Source organism: Charadrius vociferus, unplaced genomic scaffold (assembly GCF_000708025.1).
Source record: "Charadrius vociferus isolate BGI_N301 unplaced genomic scaffold, ASM70802v2 scaffold104, whole genome shotgun sequence".
NCBI lineage: Eukaryota > Metazoa > Chordata > Aves > Charadriiformes > Charadriidae > Charadrius > Charadrius vociferus.
The window spans coordinates 299,795-321,975 of record NW_009648255.1 but is presented as its reverse complement, the minus strand read 5'-3'; the positions used below and the strand labels follow the sequence as shown (position 1 = coordinate 321,975).

The 22,181-nt window shown below is 41.0% G+C and overlaps 1 protein-coding gene across 1 annotated transcript in view; it reads right to left on the bottom strand.

Moving 5' to 3' along the window:
• Positions 1-2,601: 2,601 nt before the first annotated feature.
• The window catches only part of RNF13 (ring finger protein 13), a 35,286-nt gene continuing 15,706 nt past the window's right edge, over positions 2,602-22,181 (bottom strand). Inside the window, exons 6-9 of the mRNA XM_009884378.1 lie at positions 22,009-22,114; positions 18,993-19,086; positions 5,831-5,911; positions 2,602-4,087 (exon numbers count right to left, since the gene is read on the bottom strand). Of these exons, the coding sequence (XP_009882680.1) occupies positions 3,723-4,087; positions 5,831-5,911; positions 18,993-19,086; positions 22,009-22,114 (646 nt within the window). The 3' untranslated portion in view covers positions 2,602-3,722. The remainder of the gene's footprint in view (positions 4,088-5,830; positions 5,912-18,992; positions 19,087-22,008; positions 22,115-22,181) is intronic.

Here is a 22,181-nt window from a genome sequence, read left to right as displayed (position 1 = left end):
CCTCCACTGCTGCTTTTTTCCCCCCCCCTTTTGTAGCATTTATTCATATTCAAGGCTTAGGTAAAAGAACAGAACTGACATCACAACAGATCTTACATGAGTGTTTTAAAAAGCAGATGAAGAGAACGGGGTTGGAAAGCTGTGCAAACCAAGAGCAATACAGAGGAGAGGCAGAATTGCTCCAAAGACTTTTTTTCAAGGGTAGTTCTCAAGTTGTTCAGTCTCTCTCCAAACTCAGGAAGACAATTCCCTATTGACTGAATCCCTTCACTTTCTGAAGGTTTCCCTCTCCCCAGTCACTTACGCCTCTCGGACTGCACAGAACATGGGAAGATGATGGGGGCTGCATTTATGCGCAGAGTATTGGGGCTTCGCCAGTTTTCAGTGCTGACTTGCAGGCCGTCCTCACCAGTCCATTACCTTCTGCGAAACATGCGTATGAAGTGAATTCTCAGTGCTGGTTCTCTGCACCACACTCATTCACAGATAGATTTTAATTATACCAGCCACTATTACTTCACCTTTTATAATGAACACGTTATTTAGAATTCTGTTAGAATTCAGCAGAGGAAACATCTAACTATTCCTAACTGCTGATGGCATCGCATTTTTAGACATTGCCCGATTTTTAACATTGATTATATTATTTTGTACATAGGTACCCATTGTTTGTTTGTTCAAACACTGGCCCTGGAACTCTCCCAGCGTTGTGCGCTGCCGAGGGGGGTAAGCAGAGCTGCTTGTTTTGCTATTTAAATCATCTCTGTTCCTTGATTATTGACCTGTCAAGAAAAACACTTGATAACCCATGACTTTCTTCCAGCTGCTTTTTAACAGCTTCTTCCCCCCGCCCTCAAGGCCAAATGAAAGCTTACCTTCCCCTTTGGGCAGGTTTTAATTCTCGTCCTCTTTTGGTTCCTTTTCCAAGTAGTTTGTTCTCATTACGTAATGAAAGGTTTGGTGGAAGCTCGTTTTGTACAGAGCTATTTATACAGGTCATACAAATAGTGTTTTGTGATAACTGCCACGGGTTTACGCGGAGAGGTGACACGCTTCTGAGGTCCCGTGAAACACTTTGAACTTCAGACACTAGTTACAACTACTCGTTAGAAGAAATTTTTTTCAACTGGGCAATCAAGTGTGAACCTCCTGAAAGCACCAACATCCCATTCTTGAAGGCAGCAAGAGATGGCAGTAGATCAACAGACTTCAGCATAAAGCATAAGCAGAACAGCCCCGGCAGCGGCTGTCGAGGGCAGGCGATGAGGAAACTGTGCTGCTGCACCTGGGTCATGTAGCAGATCACAGCCCAACAAAAAAAAAACACAAAACATTTCTCTTTCCCTGTGGGTCGGGACGGGCCACACCTTTTGAGACAGAAGATTTGTCCAGCAAGTTTTAATGTCGTAGACAAGTTCTACTTAGAAATGCTGAGAGATACTCAACCTTCCAAAGGATTTCTAATGATGAAGTGCTGTTCCTTTAATTTTCCATTCACACTGAACATGGCAAGGGACAAGTAAACTGTGCCTGTGGCATGAGGGAGGTATGGCGGGGGGAGTATGGCTGCAGTTTCCTACCAAGGCCTGCTGAAATAAAATTTACGTTAATACAATTAGGAAATCTAGAAAACGGAACGGGTTTTTAAGAGACATGCAGTATTATTTGGGATGGAAACAGACTATCCTTTGCTGAATTTTCTCTGTACACCGTGAATAGCAGGTGGGAAACCAATAAAAAGAGTGTGATTGTACTTTTTGTCAACCAGAGATGTATAGCCTATGCTACAAAGTTTACTTCAGTTCATGGTTCTGGATCTCTTCCTGTTTTGGGGTGCCTGAAGTACAGTTATGAACACACACACGCACTCATAACACACGAACAGCAGGAACCCATTTTAAGAAACAGCTTAGTAAGCTTTCAGAAACCAGTTTTCACATTTGGACTTAACGAGACACAGGCAAGCTGCAGTGGAACTTTACATAGTGAAAATGTAATAGCACGTTGTTTGTCATTAACCCCAGGGATTGCTGGTGGCAGTGGTTTGAAGATGAATCGTTAGTTCATTACTACCCTTTGACCGCACCTCACTCTGAAAAATAAACCCCTGCTCTGAGGCAGCCCAGAGCCGACTGGCATCGCCGGCTGAAGCGAGGAAGGTGCAGCTGCGCCGTGCGGGGTCAGGAGGCACAGAGGGAAACCCTCGCTGCCATCGCCCCTGCGCAGGGTCCCCCCGGCGGCCGGGGCGCGGGCTCCGCTGCAGCTCTGATGGTGCTGGCACGCGGCAGTAGCACTCCAGCCGCCCCTCTCGCTGCCCCTGCAAGTTACACGCGCAGACACAGGCTCGTGCAAACTTCTGCTCAAGCCAGAAGTGAACAAAAATTCAAGATTTCTCTATAACTTAGTCCTGCTGTGTACAGGACCGGTCGGTGCAGCCCTCTGTAGCGTGACACACAGCACGGTGCGGGGCAATGTGCACTGAGGGGTCTCAACAGCTGCGTGTTCTGCATCTTTACAAATACCTTCCCCTTAGCCATAAACGTAGAAGAGCACACAATGGATGTAGGTAATGCAGAATTCAATACATTTCTTTTGATATTTAAAGTGGAAAACATGTTTATTAACATTCTTTCAAGCTTTCCTTATTCAAGGCCATATAAAAAAATCTCTGCATTTTGATTATATGTATGTTTTTACTTTCTACACAGTTACAGAGGTATTATATAGCATTTAGTTTTTTCATGATACACTGGTAAGTACTGAGTTCTGTTAAACAGTTATAAGCACTTGTTTTCAAATCAGGTATTTGAAAAGAACAATTTTTCTATATACATAGTTTAGCAGACTAACGCAGCATAGAATGCTCCTTAGTAAGAGGTATACGAGTTGAGGATCAATAGAATACTTACCTAAAATTATTTTTCTATGTGGAACAAAACCTCTGTTTTAGTCATCCCCCCTCCTCCCCCCCAACTCCCACATCATTGCTGGAAACCAGACTACGTGGTAGTAGCAAGTAAGGATAACTCGTGTGTTTATGGTGGATCTTACCTTGTGAATTGCTCAAAACTAAACACAGAATACTCTAAGTTTCCTTATCCCAGGAACTGCTCAATGGAACTGCTTACACTCAGCTACTTGTGGTAAACTCCAAAGGACGATTTGGAACCGCTGCTTTGAGAGAGAAGTGGCATTTCTTCTGCTTCGCTTTGATACACCAGCATATAGAATATTGATCTGTTCTACATTTTTTCTTTCAGTAGTGGTGACAGTTTTTAGGAAAACTCTACACAAACATGCAAATACATTTTTTGTTGGGCGTAAGGGGTAACACATATGATACATGTAATAAATATTGCTATCGGTATGACCCAGTTGTAGCTACAAAATGGAAAAAAATTACTTCCAGGTAAATCCCATTTCAACAAGATACACGTAAGAGTCTGTGTGATATTTCTATTGATATAAACTATTAACATTATTCATTAGCATTGTGAAGTCCAGTTAAACTGTTCATTTTGAGAAGACAGAACGTGTGACTGAATACCTGAATCAAAAATAAATCTATCTGTAACGATTTACCCATAGTACTACTACATGAACTGCTGCTCCTATTGAAGAAACCAAATGGATTACAGATTAAAATAGATTCCCTACATACAGATTTGCAAAGTATAGCCTTAAGAACTCTTTTGTTCATACACTATTCATCATTAGTGGTCTCAAACAGTATTTGCCACTCTGTACTCCCTTTCGTCATTGGGCTGTAGTTGAACCACTACACTTTCTTCGTTTACTCCATTTTCCGCATCACTGCTATCAATATTGTCATTGTCATCTTCCTCATATTCTGAGGACTCAGTCATGTTCTGATGGGAATGCGATTCCGACAAAGCCCCGAACGACTGAGTACTAACTGAGGCTAACGGTCTAAGCAAAGGAGTATTTTCAGACACTTCATTCTCCTCTTGACTACTGTCTGTTTCAGAGTCAGAGTCCCCCTGAGAAGGGACCACTTTCTGCTTACATACAGGACATGTTTTTTTTGTTTTAGTCAGCCACGGGTCCACACACTTGCAGTGATACGCTGTTAGAAAACAAAATACAAGTACATCGTTATCTACGTGAAAAGGACAGGAAACCTGCTTAATTGTATTTATATTTAGTAACACGGGAGAATTTTAGAATTTAACTCAGAGAGGATTTTAGTTGCAAGTCTGTCGGCACGTGGACTGCCTATCCTTATGTACAGACCAGCTAACAGATTAGATCTCGGACAAATGGATATATGCAATAAATACCTATTGCCTCTACTGAACGAACCTGAGAGCAGTCCTGCAATGGGACATATGTTTGATGAAATGAACTTTAAAAGCTTCTTGAGGAATTACAGCCACCTTGCAGCAGACATGCCCACCACCGTTATCTTCCCAACACCTCTAACCTCCATCAAGGTCGCATCGAGGCACCTTGTTATTAAATAAAACTACCACATGACTTTGCAGATTTTAAATTAGGTCTACAGTTGGCATTGCAACTATATTGGCCTTGTTTAAAAAAAAATGTGTTTGAAAGTGTCTTACTTATGATATCAAAAACTTAGCTCTGCTTATTAACAGAGCCTTCTATCAGGCGGAGAGCTAGGTATTTCCAAGGGCGAGCATGTTGCGTTCCTGTCCAAGCACCTTGGCAGCAGGTTCTCTACAAGAACCAACAGTGGTCTTTTGGGTGGGGTTTTTTTTTTTTTATTTGTCAGCAACCTTTGATATTGGTGATGAGGTTTAGTTAACTTTGCAGTCCCTAGCTGGGATAGATGCTATGGGTGCGTTCTTTCTCTTCTCAGAACTTGTTTGTCAGCCTGTTCTGAAGTTGTTTTTTATGAATGAGGATCTACAAAGCTCAGTCTGTCATCTGTTGTGTTCACTGTGGATGTAAGGCTGTAACATCAGTTGCCTCTCTCTTTAAAATCTCCTAGTGATGTGGTATTTGCTGTCACAGTGCCTGGTCAGAGCAGGAATTTAATGAGAAAAAGCTGGGTAGAACTGCACCCAGCCAAAATGGCTGCAATATAGTTAACAGACTGGGAGGTAGAGAGGGTCTCATGCTAGGAAGGATGAATCTTATCTTTCTTGATAGATCTTACGCAGCTTTTATCAAAAAAAATGTTTAAATTTAGAGATGCTCTTGGGCCCAGGCCTCTTCCAGGTTTCTAGGTATAAGCTCTTAATATACTTCTTGTACTTGTAGGCAGTTAAGAGCAGTCTCGTCTTGTGCATAGATAAGTACGCGACTACGAGATCCACCTTTTGCAGTGGGCAGTATTTGAGAAAGACAGCGCACAACTTGTCACAGTAAAAGCATTCCACTGCTCTTTGCAGTGACAACACTGACTTCCAAGTGCAGTCCAGGCAGTGGTCTATGCGGCTTCAGGCTACGGGGCAGACTACCGTCCTTCGCCCATCTCTCTATGTCACTAATAGCTGAATTACATTTCATGGTTTAATCGTCTCGGAGAAAGTGAAAGCCTGTGGGGTTTTTTTAGTGTCAGAAGTAACTCTGGAATGTGTTTCCCTGTTAAACGCAGACATTTAGGGAACAGTGTCAAGCCCAGATTTTCTTTCATGTATACATCCAAAGAAAAATGCAAAGTGGGAATGCAAGCATTTTTTGCTTTTAAAGAGAGAAAAAAGTTTGCTCTTTTCCCAATTTGTGTATACACTACTGCATATTAGCAAAAATAAATGCTATAAATCAATCAATAAAGATATTCACAGTGATTTTTAGAGAGCTGTTTCAATACAAACACCAAACCTAAAATAAAGCTGCTTACCATGAGAACATGGGAGGATTCTGAGCTTGTCTCCATCCTCATATTCATCCAGACAAATGGCACACACATCATATTCATCTCCTACAGCACATAATCGAGAAGCGGATTAACTTTAAAAGATTGGCCATAGACCTTTTCAAATACATGCATAGAGATTCTCTTGGGCAGTTACACAGGTTGAAGAAACAATTACTTTTCCCTGTCCATGAACGGGGCAGGTTCTTTGACGCTATATAGTCGACTTTGTCATATTCCTCTCCTTATTAGGACTATAGCTCATTCACTTTCCCTTCAGGTCAGTAAAAATGTTTTAAACTGTGTGAATTGCTATCTCTATTATATTCTATCATTCCTATTAAAAGTAAGAGAAAAGGATTTAAAATATAGGATTCACTTTAACTATACAGGTATTTATAAGTTATTGGGAAAACTTAGGCAGAAAAATGGCAACAAAGACAACGGGATAAAAAAGCAGAATAATAATCAAGAATGACAGTCTAGTCACAGGAGAAAGTTTACATTATTTTGCAATTCAAACCTCACAAACAAGATATACATTACTGACAGTACTGACATTATAATATATCACAACACTGTACATATGATCAAAATATAAACACTTTTTAGAAGTCAGTTTGCTCATGTTTTGGTTTTATCAAGGACTTTATAACATGGTCCCTTCATCAATCCAAATGCTTCTTCCCAATCTCCCGGAAGACGCTGGCCCTCTAAAGTTCGCCGTTACACCATCAGGTTGCGTCCCTGTCATGGCTTAACCCCGGCGGGCAGCGCAGCCCACCCAGCCGCTCGCTCACTCCCCCTCACTGGGACAGGGGAGAGAATCGGAAGGGTAAAGTGTGAGAACTCATGGCTTGAGATAAAGACAGTTCAAGAGGCAAAGCAAAAGCTGTGCATGCCAGCAAGCAAAATAAGGAACTCATTCGCTGCTTCCCACGGGCAGGCAGGCGTCCAGCCGTCTCCAGGACGGCAGAGCTCCATCACACAGAACTGTGACTCGGGAGGACAAACACCACCGCTCCGAATGTTCCCTCAGCACATCATATGGTGTGACATATCCCTCTGACCCGCTGGGGTCCGCTCTCCTGGCTGTGTCCCCTCCCAGCTTCCTGCCCACCCCCAGCCCATCGCTGGCAGGGCGGTGTGGGCAACAGAACAGCCCTTGGCCCTGTGCAAGCACTGCTCAGCAGCAGCTAGCACATCCCTGCGTTACCCACACTGCGTCCAGCACAAATCCAAAACGCAGCCCCCTACAAGCTACTATGAAGAAAATTAACGCTATCCCAACCAAAACCAGTACAGTCCTTTGTTTGCAGTAACTTCATCTGTTAAAAGCTGTAAAATACCACAGTTCACTATCAAATTTCTCCTTCTAGCCTGTGTGTCCTTGAATATTTATATTCAATATTTAGATAGACTTCTTGTCCCGTCAATGGACGCCACTGGAAAGAGCCTGGCTCCATTTTTTGCCCCCTCCCTGCAAGGGTTCATACACGTGAGCCTTCTCTTCCCCAGGCTGAACAGCCCCAGAGCTCTCAGCCATTCCTCATAGAGATGCTCCAGTCCATTAATCACCTTCATGGCCTGTCACCGGGCTCTCTCCAGTAGCTCCATGTCTCTCCTGTACTGGGAAGCCCAGAACAGGACCCAGTACTCCAGATGCGGTCTTACCAGCGCTGACCTTATGCTTATTCCATCACTGTTTCCTTAGCTTCAGAAACCTAAGTCGAACAGCCTTCAGCCTTACTAACACCTGGTACAACTGCTGGAGCTAGAAAACTTCAGGAAAATTCAGCAGAACTTATTCTACAAACACGTATATTCACAATGTGTGTGCATGCGTTTTTCTCAAGACAGCTGAAGGCACTTGCTCTGTAGCCTAATTCCTCAAAGGTGGCACAGTATCCTCAATAACAAAATTTCCTGCAGATCTCTTAGTTTCATATATACGTAATGCTTTTCACAGTTATACAGAAGGTATTTTTGTTGGCAAAGGGGTGGAGAAACTGGTGAAGAGAACAGCCTAGAGATGTTGGCAAAGGACAAAACAGTAGAAAGCAAAACAAAGCAGTGAGAGAACAAACACAAATCCATGGTATGTTTCTTAAATCTAAACCACCTCCCTCAATGCGTATGGATTCAAAGACATCTCTCTCTCCAGGCAAGGACGGAATGCCTTGAACCTTTTGGTGCCTTCCTTGCCCCTCTGAATCTAGGATTCTCTCCCATGAAGTATATACAGAAGGGGAGAAGAGTGCCGTTTCCAGAGTGGCCCATAACATAAATTAGGGCACTTAATGAATGATAAGGTATGTAAATAAAGAGAAAACAGGATCAGATGTAGCATGGTCATAGTAAAGGCAGACAATGCCTTTGCAAACTGATTTCTAGAAATAAGAAATACGGCACATCTTATCTATGTGGAGTTTGGTATAACATTCGGTAAAGTTCTATGTGTGAAATGATTACTCCTAGTCAGTAAGATTAGCGAGAATTAGCAGAGGGACCTGAATAAATGGAAGTTGCTACAAGTGGTGTTGGAAGAAGCTCGTTAGGTTGGAAGAGAGTTATCAGTATTGTCTTTTTACAAAATTGCTTTGGAACAATATTGATACAAAACCAAGCAACGTATCAATTATCCATATACAAGACACGATTAAGTAGGCATCATCAAGAGGGTAACTGGGACAGCACAGAAAAATCTGGAATAATGGTACATGAATGAAATTCAGTACTACAACATGCAAGTGCATCCACTTAAGGATTACATCACTGGGAAATTTTAGCTGAGATTCCATCAGTTGTAAACGACTGAGAAGAAACAGAGTGTTCTGGTTGATCATTACAGTGTTCCTAATGTGACAGAACTAGGAAAAAGAAAAATGCAACAGTAGGAAGCATCAAGAGTAGCCTTTCTAGAAGAGGTAAGTACTGTTCAGGAGTCTGTAATGTGGCCACCCGTATCTTCAAAATATGAATTCAAACGGAAACAAAGAAAGAATGTAATGATCACATAACAAAGAAACTATCATGCAAGGAAAATAAATAAATAAATAATCTGATAATTTTAATCTACCAATCTGAAGGCTGAAAAGGGATTCAGGTTTCTCTATAAACACCATAGAGGAAGGATACCGTGGAGAGAGAAGAGAAAGAAGCTGGGGGCAGCAGGGAGGGAAGAGCTATCATCTGAACAGGAATCATTAGGTTGGAAGTGAAAAGAAAACTTGATCACTGGACCAGTGATATTCTCAACTGGCCTCTCAGGACCATCAGAAAGTAATCATGGTAAAGGGCCAAACCTGCTCCTTTCCCCACACCCATTTTTAGGTCAAGGCTTTAGACAGGTGACACAGGAAGTTCCTAAGAGAACAGCACCTGGAAGGAGATGGAAATGGATGTCTTAATCCTAGAAGACAATGGAGGGAACTGAACCTAGATACCCCAATTCCTGTCCAAGACTGTCAATTACTAGGCTGTATTATTAAAGGTGAGTAGTGCAAAGTTACTTCTTTCAAAATAAAGAGGTAGCTAGATTCCACTTTGTAAGGAGCCGTCTTCCATTCTGTGTCTTGTGAATACTTAACCTGATCAAGCCCTGAGAGGGACTTCAGCAGTGAAACGGTCCCCTTCACTGTTTGGACCCCTTGCTTTGACATGAGCTGGGTCGAGTACCTGCTCAGCTCTGGCAAGGCTGGAAAAGTTCTGGCCATGTGCAAAGCCACCTTACCTGCAAAGTTGGTAAACTCTTCTTTCACACACCTCCTGCAACTTACACTCATCCAATGCCGCTACTCAATGTTTCCAGACGGTACTTCTCCCATTATGCCACTAGCACTTTAGACAACTGAACCTCACTGCGGTAACACTGCCCAGTGCTGCACCGTCTCTTCACAAGCAGCTGCTTGCTAGGGCTGTCCGCCGCCTGACCGTGACGTGTTCTGAGATGCCCAAACTACAGTGCACCAGAAAAAAATGTCTGGCTCAGCCCGCCACTCCCCTTAATTAAGTCCTGCCTATCACACAGCTAGAAGCACGTGTGCCAGCAGGCTAAGCTGCCAGCTTCCCTGTCACTTGACTAACACATGTTTGGGTGAGGGACTGGATAGTTACAGGGTCAAGTGATCCAACGCATATTTGTACATCCCATCATAAGGGCAGTCATCTGCTCCCCATGTGGCACTAGGGTGCCTGCACCCTGGTGTACGCTTCAGGGTAAGGAAAGGCACCAATGATGGTGTCTCAGGAAAAAAGATTATATGGCCCAGATACAGCCTGCAATATCCCAGGAGTGGCCCCAAAGAACTCTGTCACTCTGCAAGTTTTGGCTAAGTATTCATAATAGCAGTCTTAGCCCACTACGTCTGCCTGTTCCCAACCTGTACTCTCTTCACAGCTGCTTCTTAATTTCCCAGTGCTCAGCAGTTTACATTTTCACCATCTTCAGGGCTAGCTAAGATCCTGGGTTTTACCATACAGCAGAGGAGGTAAGGAAGTAAGGAGATGTAGACCCCATCAGAAAGAGTACGTGCAGAGAAGGTTCACTCTCTCATACGCCAAAACACAGATGGGAAAAGGCATACAGCAAGGCAGAGATCCCTGTAAGAGAAATGAGACCTCTGCAATCACACCTCCTGAAGGTAGAAGAAAGCAGGGTCGAGATGGCATATCTTGTTCTCAGTGGCCCTCAGTGCAGATGTCCCCACCTCCTTCCTCCCTCTTCCAGTTCCTTCCAAATTCCACCTAACCTGAGCCCCATCCATCCCACAGGGGTTACCTCATCAGTCATCCCCACAACTCAATTCTCTACACCCATTCCCTGCAGCGTAACATCATTCCTCTCCCAGTAAACTTCTATCAAGTCTTTTCTGGACTATCTGCTGCACTAAAATGTCATTGCTGCACGTCACTGAGGTTTGACATCGGAGATGTCAGAGTTAAGCGCGTAAGACTGATGTGTGCTAGGGCTGTAGTTAATAGCCACAACAAGAATCTTGTAAATGCTGAATTCACTTTTCAACATACACACATCATATACAGCAATCTGTGCCACAACACTGTTTAGCACAGATTTAGGTATTTTTTTCATGGCAATTCCCCTATTACTTGCCAAAGAACTACCCAGATTACATACACGAGACTGAGATTAACGAGGGACAAATCAGAGGCACAGTTCACTCCAAGCTTGTTCAGAAGAACAGATATAATACACAAGCTGTCAAAGTGGTGTTCTGGGAATAAGGTGGAAAGAATGGAGCGGATTTCAATGAGGTGTAGCTACAGCAGGCCCACATTTGGGTCATGAGCTTACCCTACGTTATCAAGAAGCTTGCAAATGAAGGAAGCAGGCAGATTTTGCATTACTTGGAGGACATGTCCTTTCAACACAGAAGCTCAAACAGTAGCAGAGCTTTCCCTTTACTGTAATGAAACCACATGGCATGTGAGAATTTCTGGAAAATCAGCTCAAAATTTGTTTTGATACCACGCTGCTAAACCCAATGCTTTTCTACAGATGGCAAAATTAGCTACATTGGGTATTTAGAGTCAGTTTTCCAAGGAAAACTTAGTTTTCATATGCAACTCAGCATGGTGGTTCTGTATCCATGCGGTACGCGTAAGGAGACCGAGTACCTCACAGCACGAAAATTAAAAGCTATGCACCAGCAACAAAGGAGCTGAACTTTCCAAGGAAGCTGCAGAAAGCTAACAGAAATAACACCAGTGACTCAGGGAGGTAGAGGCACACAAAAAATGAATTGCTATTGTCAGCTCAAATTTCAAGTATTACATGAAACTCAATTTTTGGGGAAAGAGAATCAGCAAAATAAAGTTGTTCACTGACAGAAAAGAGGCAAAGAAGTACTATTCTTCTGTTTATGCACTTCGAATAAGATCATTAATAAACAAAGCACGAATGTTAAAAATTAAAGACTTAAAATTCTAAAAAGCAACTTGACCAGGATTTTTCATTAACTGCATAACAATATACTTCACCAAGAAAAATAAACTGTCTTTGCAGATGCAAAAAAAAGTCTTAAGCATTTAATTCCAAAATGCAGAAAACTGTCAGTCAAATGAACACAGCCTAACAGCTTTTCCCCCCATTTAGTCTGTAAACAATCTTTAGTCTTGATCATGTTTAAACACTTTCTCATTAAAAAAAAAAAACATAAAAACCAAACTCCAAAACTACAGTAATAGACTAGAAGTATTCATATAGAAATAACTGCAACTTCAGCCTTTAAATTTAGATCAGATATTAGGAAGAAATTCTCCCCTGTGGGGGCGGTGATCCCCTGGGGCAGGTTGCCCCAAGAAGCTGTGGCTGCCCCATCCCTGGAGGTGTTCAAGGCCAGGTTGGACGGGGCTTGGAGCAACCTGGGCTGGGGGGAGGTGGCCCTGCCCAGGGCAGGGGGTGGAACTAGATGGCCTTTAAGGTCCCTTCCAACCCAAACCCTTCTGTGATTCTATACTTAAGGACACAGCTTATATTCCACATTACCAGAACAGAAGGGAAGTACTGCTCTGCCTCGATTCAGGATTTTTGCAAATTGCCTTTTTCAGATGTTAACAAGAATGAGCTAAGAACTGAAGCAGCTCATTAACAATAGGGCTGTTTAATTTATCTGAATTTGAGTTTAGCTGTATTATAAGCAGACATCTTTTAAATCATTTCAATGTTAAAATACCATTGACTATGACGTAAAAAAATCAAAATCATACAGGACTGCTTTTTGCAACTCGGAGAATTATTTTACTATAGAATCCCATATTGTCGCGTGCACAATTCTCTGAAGTCTACAGCAACTAACAATCTGTACACTTAAAAATTTTCAGTATAAAGCATGTTCATGGAAATAATTCTATTCTGGGCTGTTTTAAAGGTGCTGTCTTTTTTTAAAAATACATAGAATACCTGGTGGTGTTGATCTAGAATCTCTCTTCTGGAGGGTGGGAAAATATGGAATAGAATGTTATGCAGGATCATGACTGTCAGTTGTTGCTGTTCTGCTAAAATGATTTTTTTTTTTTTTAAACACTGCAGTATTTCAAAAGTACTATGCATAAAATTGAAGCTTGTCGTCTATTAGAGATGAAAACAGAAGGAACATGTAGCATGGGGAGGGCTGTCCCCTGCGCTGCTGGATACATCTTTGGAAGGTGGTAAGGGAAGCCTACTTGCGTACAATTCTTTTCTTACCTCATTCATAAGGCTTGCTCTTGTATTCCCTGTGCAATCTAAGCTCCCCAAATAAACAAAGGAATGCAAAATGAGCCCCCCCCCCATTTTACCAAAATATTGCTTACAATTGATTTCTCTTATTTGATGATGGCCATGACAATTTCTGCCGAGTATCTTTTGCCTGTGCCACTTTCACTTTAAGAGAAAAAAAACCAGAACAAAATCTTCCAACCTTCCTCACTTCCAAAGGTATAAAATCAGCAAGATATTTTAAATAGTACTCAAATATATAGCAGATACGAAACCAAGGCACCAAAGATATCCTTAGAAGGCAAGTTCTTCACATTATTAAACAGATTTCTTTATTTGTGAGTGTAAGATAGATGGTAAAAACTGTTCACACCAATGTAACAACAGACTAATCTCTAACGCAGCAAGGTCTTGTGTTACCTACTACCTGACTTCTGCACTATTACAGACCACATTAAATAAAGCAGCCAGCCAGCACTATGGGTACAATAAACAAAGACACAGCAAATTGTTTAAATTACAGGTTTGCTAAAGCTAGTGGTTTGGCAGGGAAAAAAGGGAGGCAGGACTGCAGAGGTAAGCGAAGGAGCACATCTGCAACGTGCTTCACCATCAGCAAAGGTAAATCGCAAAGATTAGTACATACATATGGATTACATTGCTTTCATTACAATTTTTTTTTAAACCAGAAAGGCAATAAAAGGAAGATTAATAAAAAAATTAATAAAGTCGTAGTATTGATAGAGCATTGCAACATTAAGTATTCAATTTCTGCAAGAGCACTGCAAAGTACTAAATAGTCTCAATCATGCTTTATAGTGGTGGAAAAGGAAGTGGACAGAAATTATAATTTTTTATCCTGGCATTCAGTAAATCAGAGTAAAAGTTGCAACTTGGGACCTTCCAGTTCATAGGTCTATTCTACAAATGATAGAAATTCAAAAATTCTCATCTGTTTCCCAAAAGATCAATTCCAAGGGCTTCTGTGATGGCAGAAAGTCTGTGAAATGTTTCATGTTGTTTTTGACAATATGTTATTCAACATAAAGGCAAAGCTGATGACCACCACTGGAAAATAACACTGCTGTAATCTGGCATTTCAGAAAACAGGCACAGTGGACAGGAAAACCACTTATAAACACAGTTTTCCTGATAGTTACTATACAACAATAGGAGAAGATAAAGGGAAAGCAGGAGAGAGAAAAAACCTCATGGGCAGGCAGCAAAAGGCAGAGAGATTAAATGGAGTCCATCACTGACAGACCTACATCACTGAAGTATGAGCTTTCATCTAATGTAAAAATGAAATACTTCAGCTATAGGGTGGGTTTTTTTTAAAAACAATTACTTCCTCTTTTTTTATGACATTCCCTCACTCCATTGTTTCTATTACTCAAACCATGTTTATGGATCATTTATAATCAGCACACTATTATCATGCCCAACACAGAAAATGACAGTACTGACTGGTGGTTAACAGTCAAGGGCATCATATCTCAGAGGAAAAAAAACCAACAACCCACATTCAAATAATACAGCCATCTTTCCCCTCCCCCCCACTAGTCATTCAGTGTATATAAGAAATTCTTGAGAAATGCTAGCACACGGTTGTTGAGTAGGCTCATCTCACTCGTGAGCCCATGCAGAGAACAATGGCGCAGCGGTAAAGCGTCACATCCCTCCCAGGCCAGTCAAACAGAGAGTTTTCTCAACACAGCCGGTGCTGAAGCTCTCCACCAGGGAGGCCACAGATCCATGCGAGAGCATACTGGTGAACTGCAAGAAAGCTATTCCTCTGGCGCTCGTGCAGGCCCTGTGTCCCGGCCTGCCGCCCCCAACTTCGCAGCCCCAGCTCCTCCTGTACCGCAACCACCAACGAGCCCTCAGCCCACTGCTCATCTGCGCCCGCTGCATCCATCAGCTGCAGGCCATCTGCCGCATTTCCACGTCAGGTTATCACACAAATTAATTAACACTATTACCCAGATTCTTGCTGTCATCCTGGCTTGGGGAAGGGAGGCAAGCCCGTGCAGCAGCGAGGACCAGAAACACCAGCCCTCCTCAGCGCTGAGACCTGGATGACTTCCCTGTGAATCCTGGAGCCTCCGTGACTTGTAGTCATGCAGGTGAAACTAACGTGGAGACATGTCCCTCAAAGAACAGAGGATTGAATTTTTAAAAGGGACACTTTGCAGACATCTTTCTCTCAAATACCCATCACTGTATTTTAGAAGCTGGCTCAGGACCACCAAAAATCAGGGGGAGGGGAAAGAAAGTATGGAAACCGCTGCAAAATGAAGTATCTTGTTTAAATGAACCGTGTCTGAAAAGTCTTTAGTACGCAAAATTATCTTCTAACTACTTGGCATATACAAATAAAAAAAAATCTTTTTTGGAAACACAGAATTACCCATCCATGTATATCCCACATAGCGGTGTACTTATGAACAATGAAAAATGCAAAAATAAAACTGCAAGGACTTTGGTAGAACTTATGACTGGTTTTCTCTACTAGACCATAACTGTACTGTGCAGTCACACAGATGAGTCAGTAATGAACAGTAATTAGATCAGTTATAATCCCATTTTCAGGGGAAAAAAAGCTCAATTTAGGAATATGTAGTAAACTGCAGAACGGCACTTACTCTGGAGCAAGTTTTTAAAAACCATAGAGATACATCTATCTCCTGCTATTGCTCAACCCTATGTATCAATCTGCATATAAAAACAGGCACACAAAAATTCAATACATGTATTTGCTTAAAATGACACATACTCTTACAGCGTGTTATTTGTCACATATGTTGGGCTTTTATCCATGTGTACGTAACACATTTCAAAGCTGAGAGCCTAAAGTTAAGCTCTTCTTCCATATTTAAACACCCAACCACACAGCTCCATTTTTAGAAGTCTCATGGAAGTAGCAACTCCCAAATCCTAGGTAATTTATTAGGTATCTAATCACTCATTTAGGATCCTAACTTTCAACACTCAATGTAGAAATAATTGCTTTGTTTTTGTTTAATTTCTTAATATGCTCACATACCTCTTTCTTTTGCAGCATTCTATCTTCACTAAATTTAGGATAATTTCTTTTCTACAGGAGCAAGAGGTTACACTGTAATTTCATTGCAGTTAAGATCTAAAAATCTTTTCAGTCTCGGCCTAGATTCCATTTAAGGATAAAGGTAAGCTAGCTTGGAAATAATATTATGTATTTTTGAAAATAAATTCTACAATACATAACAATTCAGGAAATTCCTAACCCTTTCCCCCCCCCCCCTAAGCTATTATTCTTCAGAATATTCAGATTTCCTAATGATCAAATTACAGGCACATTAAATGGATTTGTCTTTTCTTGCTGTCTTCACTTTTGTTATAAAGACACGATACAAAAGGTATCAACTCCCACTGACCTTCATATGACCAAACTGTAACCCATTTTGCAAGGAACCAGACCACAAGATTGCCCCAAAACTCTTTCAGCGCAGGAAACAGATTTTGACGTAGCATACATTGCATTCTGTGGCATTACTCAAAGGCAAGGGTTGCCGATTAGGACTTCCGATTAGGAAGTCTTGGACTTCACAAAGATAGCCAATGCCACATCTCTTTTTACTGCGTTCTCTGCTCCTTACAGAAATGCTAAGTGCCTGATTTAAAGCCTTCTGAAATCAGTAAAGAATTCCCAAGCCTTATAGCGGTATGTAACTCATATCCTATTTAGGGATGGCTCAGGTGTTTCCTGTGTTAAGAACTCTTTAGGTATGTCAGTTAGTGAGAATTCTGTTAAGAACTCTTTAGGTATACGGTTGGGGTGACCGAGCAGTGGCACAGGCTGCCCGGGGAGGGTGTGGAGTCCCCTTCTCTGGAGGTTTTCAAGACCCGCCTGGATGCAGTCCTGAGGGATGTGCTCTGGGCAGTCCTGCTTTAGCAGGGGAGTGGGACGAGATGATCTCTAGAGGTCCCTTCCAACTCTGAAAATTCTGTGATTCTGTCAGAGTGCAATCACCCCTACAGAACAATCATCTTCATCACATCATCGTTTCCCTATCAACCTATTAAATCCTAGAAACACACTTAAGCCAGCTTTCCCTTAAAAACCCTTTTACATTACAGTGAAACCATTCATTAGGCAGTGATTCATGATATAAAAAGCAGTGCAAGAAAGAAGAACCAGTATCTGTGGTGTCTTAGCTTCACTATTAGATTAACGTTTTAATTCGAGCAGATTTTTAAGAATACACGGGAGGCGACAGAAAATCCAGCAATCCCAAAAACAGGATTAGAGTCCACAGGAGTTGTTTTCACCTATCCTTCCAATGCAAAAGATAAGATTGTTTGGATGTATCATTGAGAAGACTGAAGTGAAGAGAATTTCCAATAATGTCTTGAGAAACCCTATCTTTCACAAAGAAGCATGAAGCAATATATCTTTGAAACTGAACTCATAGTTGAAAAAAATAACCTTTTTGTCCTGTTTTCAATAAGCCAGCAAATGCAGTGGATACCTGGATATTTACAGTCAGGTGTACTTTGCAATGACTGACTGAGCTCCGAACAATTCATATTGTGTAAGAGTCAGCAGAAGGAAAGAGGAAGGAGAATAAGGAAAACAGCAATAAGATATTTTCATACACTGGCTAGTTAGTCATGTAATTCTGACATCGTTACTTACAGATGCACACAATTAACTGACAAAGACATTAACTGATCTTGAAGCACCTTTTCTTTGCAAATTTCTCTTTCAAATACAACAATTTCTTTTGTATTTTTATTCTAATTAGATTTCATAGGGAATCAATAAGAGAAAACAAAATTAATATTAGCTTTATTGGCTTAAGATAGTTTTTTAGAGTTAATTTTAAATCCATACTAATAGGTCATTATAGCAAGGTTCAGTCTACCCTGCAGAGGAAACACCACCCCCCCTCATTATTCTGACTAACATTGCATAAAAACTGTACATCTGCTTTGCACAAAGTGAGAGCAGCAGCATTAATAACACAGGCTGGCTTTATCAAGGGCCAAGAACAGTCAGTGGTTCTACCCTTGAATCCAGGCATATCGCCTAACATGGTCTTTGTGCCTTGGCAAATACGTTCTCTATTGACATGTGTTATGTAGTAATCAATCATTTCAATTAAGTACTTTTTCCACCTTTTCTCCTCATACCTTGCAATAGCTTGTACGAATGAACAATCAGATCGTAAAACGGTAACATCTTTAAAAAACAAAAGGAAGAAAAAATGTGGCAGATTTTCTTCTACTTTTAAGGAGTAGACTACAACAGAGAAGGACTAAAGGCAGCTTTTCTATTTCACTGAATAAAGTAACTTGCTACAGCTTTATTTCTTATCTTGTCATTACATCTTGCATAAAATTAATCACTACAAAGAATCACAACAGCAAGCATTTTGACATTTAATGTCAGTTGTTCTTGCCCTCACAGAAGTACTGTGATTGAATGAAAGGACCACTCTTCTGGAAAAGCAGGTAAGTTATACCCACAAGGTAGTTTTGTTTCTCTAGTCTCTACAATGTCAGGCAACTTATGTGCCACTAGTATTTATCGGGTTCCAGACAAATAATGGAAATAATGCATCACAGTGACTGACTGCTGTGGTCACTGTTAATGAGAGCACAAGGAAGTTTTGTGGAATTTCTGTACCAATTCTGTGGTATATTAAGCAACATTAATTCTCAGCCACAGTTTGCATATAGTGTCTGTTCTGCCTCCATAAAGAAACATTAGAACCCCTCATTTTCAGTGAAAGCGGGGCCAAGTCAAACTTCTTGTGTGCTTTCACTCCAAACTCTACTATCTATTTCAAGCGCACTCAAAGTTATCCCAAAACTACACAGCCCCTCAATCCAGAGGGTTTTGGTGTTAAAAACAATTAGTTAAACAGAGAATGATCCACTTGCCTTTCTTAAATTTATGCACAGGAAGTTTCTTAAGCTGATCCTTCCTAAGCCGATTCCTTCTTGCTCTGTGTCTGTCTTGGACAAATTTTGTGATCTGGAAACAGATATAAGACAGCTTGAACAGCAAGTTAAAACAGTAAAAGAACAACAGAAGTCTCGATTCACGAGTCTTCGCAGTACATTAGTCCAAAGGGAACCCCAGCTCAAACTGAATCATCTCTTCCCTTGCCTGGACTCAAGGATGATGCCAAACAAGCCCAAAGGATGCTCTTGATGACCATGGCAGTTGAAACTGAAAAGACATAAGCTTTTTTTGGAAAGGCAAGAGGGGGGGGAAAAAGTCCATACTATACAAAACAAGGGCCACATTCTATACAAAACAATGCTGAAACGCTCTACTGAGGCCCACGTACAGTGGGATGGCACATTTCACACCAAAACAATTCATGAAGTTTGAATGGTTTTGCTTGCAGTTTTAGATTATCACAGCTCTTTTAGAGAATTATTCCCACATTCATCAGAACCATTTTCATAGTATCTAGATGTAGTCTGGGGAGGAGTAAAGGGGTTACTTCAAGCCATATTTACTTGCTGTCTTCAGCTATACTAAAGATTCTGCTTCCATTTTCTTAGTCCCTAATGCTATTTCTGTTCAAATTCTAATTTTAGCATCCGTGATATGACATTCTTTTTCAAATATGACAACAAACAAACAAAAAATGGCCTCAACCAAAGCACACACACTAACAAATCTTTCGAAATTTGCAGAGGTGTTCTATGCCTACCTACGCTGAGGATAGTATTAATACTGTCTGTGTTTATCTTATGAACAGCATTAGTATCTCTCACTTTAGGAATCCCTGAAAGGCACTGATATACATCACAACAGATTATTTTCTTTAAGGTATGAATGTACATATATTATGGACAAATATTATTAGGACCATTTGAAACTGCAGTTGGTTTTGGAAAAAAAAAAACCACCTTATTTATCCTTCTGCATCAGACCTGGCTACACTTTTAAGCATATTTGGATCTAAACTGTTCGTTCAGAGTCTTTTTACCCCAGCTAAACAATGCGCTGTATGCATAAACCGCAGGTTTTCTGCTGCAATTCAGATACTTAATAACGGAGAGTCTCACATTCATTTCTTAGTTAAAAACATGATTTCCCAAAAGAAGCAGGGCCAAGACCACAAATGAATGAGGACCGAATCCAACCTGGAACCTCCCTGGGATCAAGTTCACTGCACCAATTAATCGTCCAGTGCTCTAATCTATCACGATCCCTCTGCAAGGCCTCTCTCCACTCAAGGGAATCAACGTCTCCTAATTTAGTATGGTTGGCAAGCTCACTCCTGTAACATCTCTAATGCCACTTGGTGCAGAAAACTGCTGTTTTCACAGGGAGGGAAACATCTGCAGTTCTGAGGAGAGACAGCCTTTCAGTGGGACTAGCCTTGTGTAACATGACTCTAGTTCCTTGCGAAAGTGCAAGACTGGTCTGTAATTTAGTTCACTTCTTGACCTGAAGATGACAGCACTGAAGCCCATCAGGAATTTTTGCAACTGCCTTAACATCAACAAAAGCAACTGAACTAGTGAAAACCCCTGAAGCAAAATATGAAGAAATATCCCGAGAGTAAAACCCCTCTCTTATTTCTGAATTTCCACAGTGGTGTTCATAATAAAGCTCACACTCCTCATGATTACAGTTGTTGTATGTCCCCCCCTCCTACATTAGCTTTCCCTTCAATGGTAACCTTCTAAATCGCTCTTTAAATAAGAGCCCCCCCTAAGTATTTTATTGCTTTTCTCTTCATTCCTTAATTAGTATCTTTCTGAAAAATGACAGAGTGGTGCTTCACACCATTTTGATAGGATGCAAAGCCAGTACTTAACGATTTTCAAAATTATACCACAGTCCCTTTTATAGTCTTCTTCATTCCATTTCTTAGATAACTGATATTTTGTTTGAGTTTTCAACTTCAGTGCACTATAAGCTGATCATTAGTGAATCTCAAGTTGGAATACTGATGGTCTCAGAACAACAGATGTTCACAGAATATTATCCCCCATGACACCTCTCCTTTAGAAATATCACCTCTCCTTACTTCAAATTGCTGACCTTCAGGATACAATAAGGCTGTATGTTCACCTAATTAACTGAGACAAAGTCTTCTTACGATCAAGGTTATCACCAGAAGGTCAGACAAAGCATTAGTGAATTTTACATCATCTCTAGTTGGTCACTTCTGCTTTGTTTTCAGAGAACTGCTGTAATTTTGACTGTGCCCAGGGTTGTCAATGAAATACATTATTTACAGTGCAAGAAACACTAACACAGAAAGAAATATTTTAAGAAAATATTATAGAACAGTTGATGTATTACTTGATTTTTATCAAAAGGTAAAATAATAAATTGGTCAGACACCAGCAGAGGTTCCAAGAAGTAGGATGCTAAGTATTCTGAAATAACATATAGCTATGGTATTCAACGTTTTATAGGAGACACATGCCGCACTGAGAGACTCTATAGGTAATGCATATGCTGTAAGACATATGCTATATGCTGTAACAGGCTCTGAGCTTGCTAACTGATTACTATACTGGCAGTAAAAAACAGCGAGAGCTGCACTGTGGAACACTGGGACTGGGCAGTACAAGTTTGGTAAGGTGGGACATGCTCTCAGTGTATGAGAGCACAAGGACAGGTCATTCTTTACGGGGAAAAAACAAAGCACTTGCACAGTGGAAGAGCAGCAGTGAGGACAATTCTTTGCAAGTAGCTGAATAGTAGAACATCCTAAGGGCTCCTGATATCCCTTTGCCAAAATTCTGCACCTGTTCATTGCACTGAGAAAATAAAGGGTTCCAGGTAAGCATAGTACAGGTATGTACAGTACACACGGCTTTCGCTGTACCTGTACTGTATCCCTTCACTTCACTTTAGTAAGTGATAGTTCTACGATGGTCTGTTTGAAAGAAAAAAATGTTATTAAGAGAAGGAACTTACCATAAATATGACGATGAGAATAAGACAAATCCCTACTATTATTAGGAAGGGAATTAAGTAGTACTCCAAAGGAAGACTGAACTCTGGGATTAACACAACATGGCCACTATGGGGAGAAAAAGATAACACTTTCTAAATAGGTTAGAATTTAATGAGCAATAACTTAAAGAATA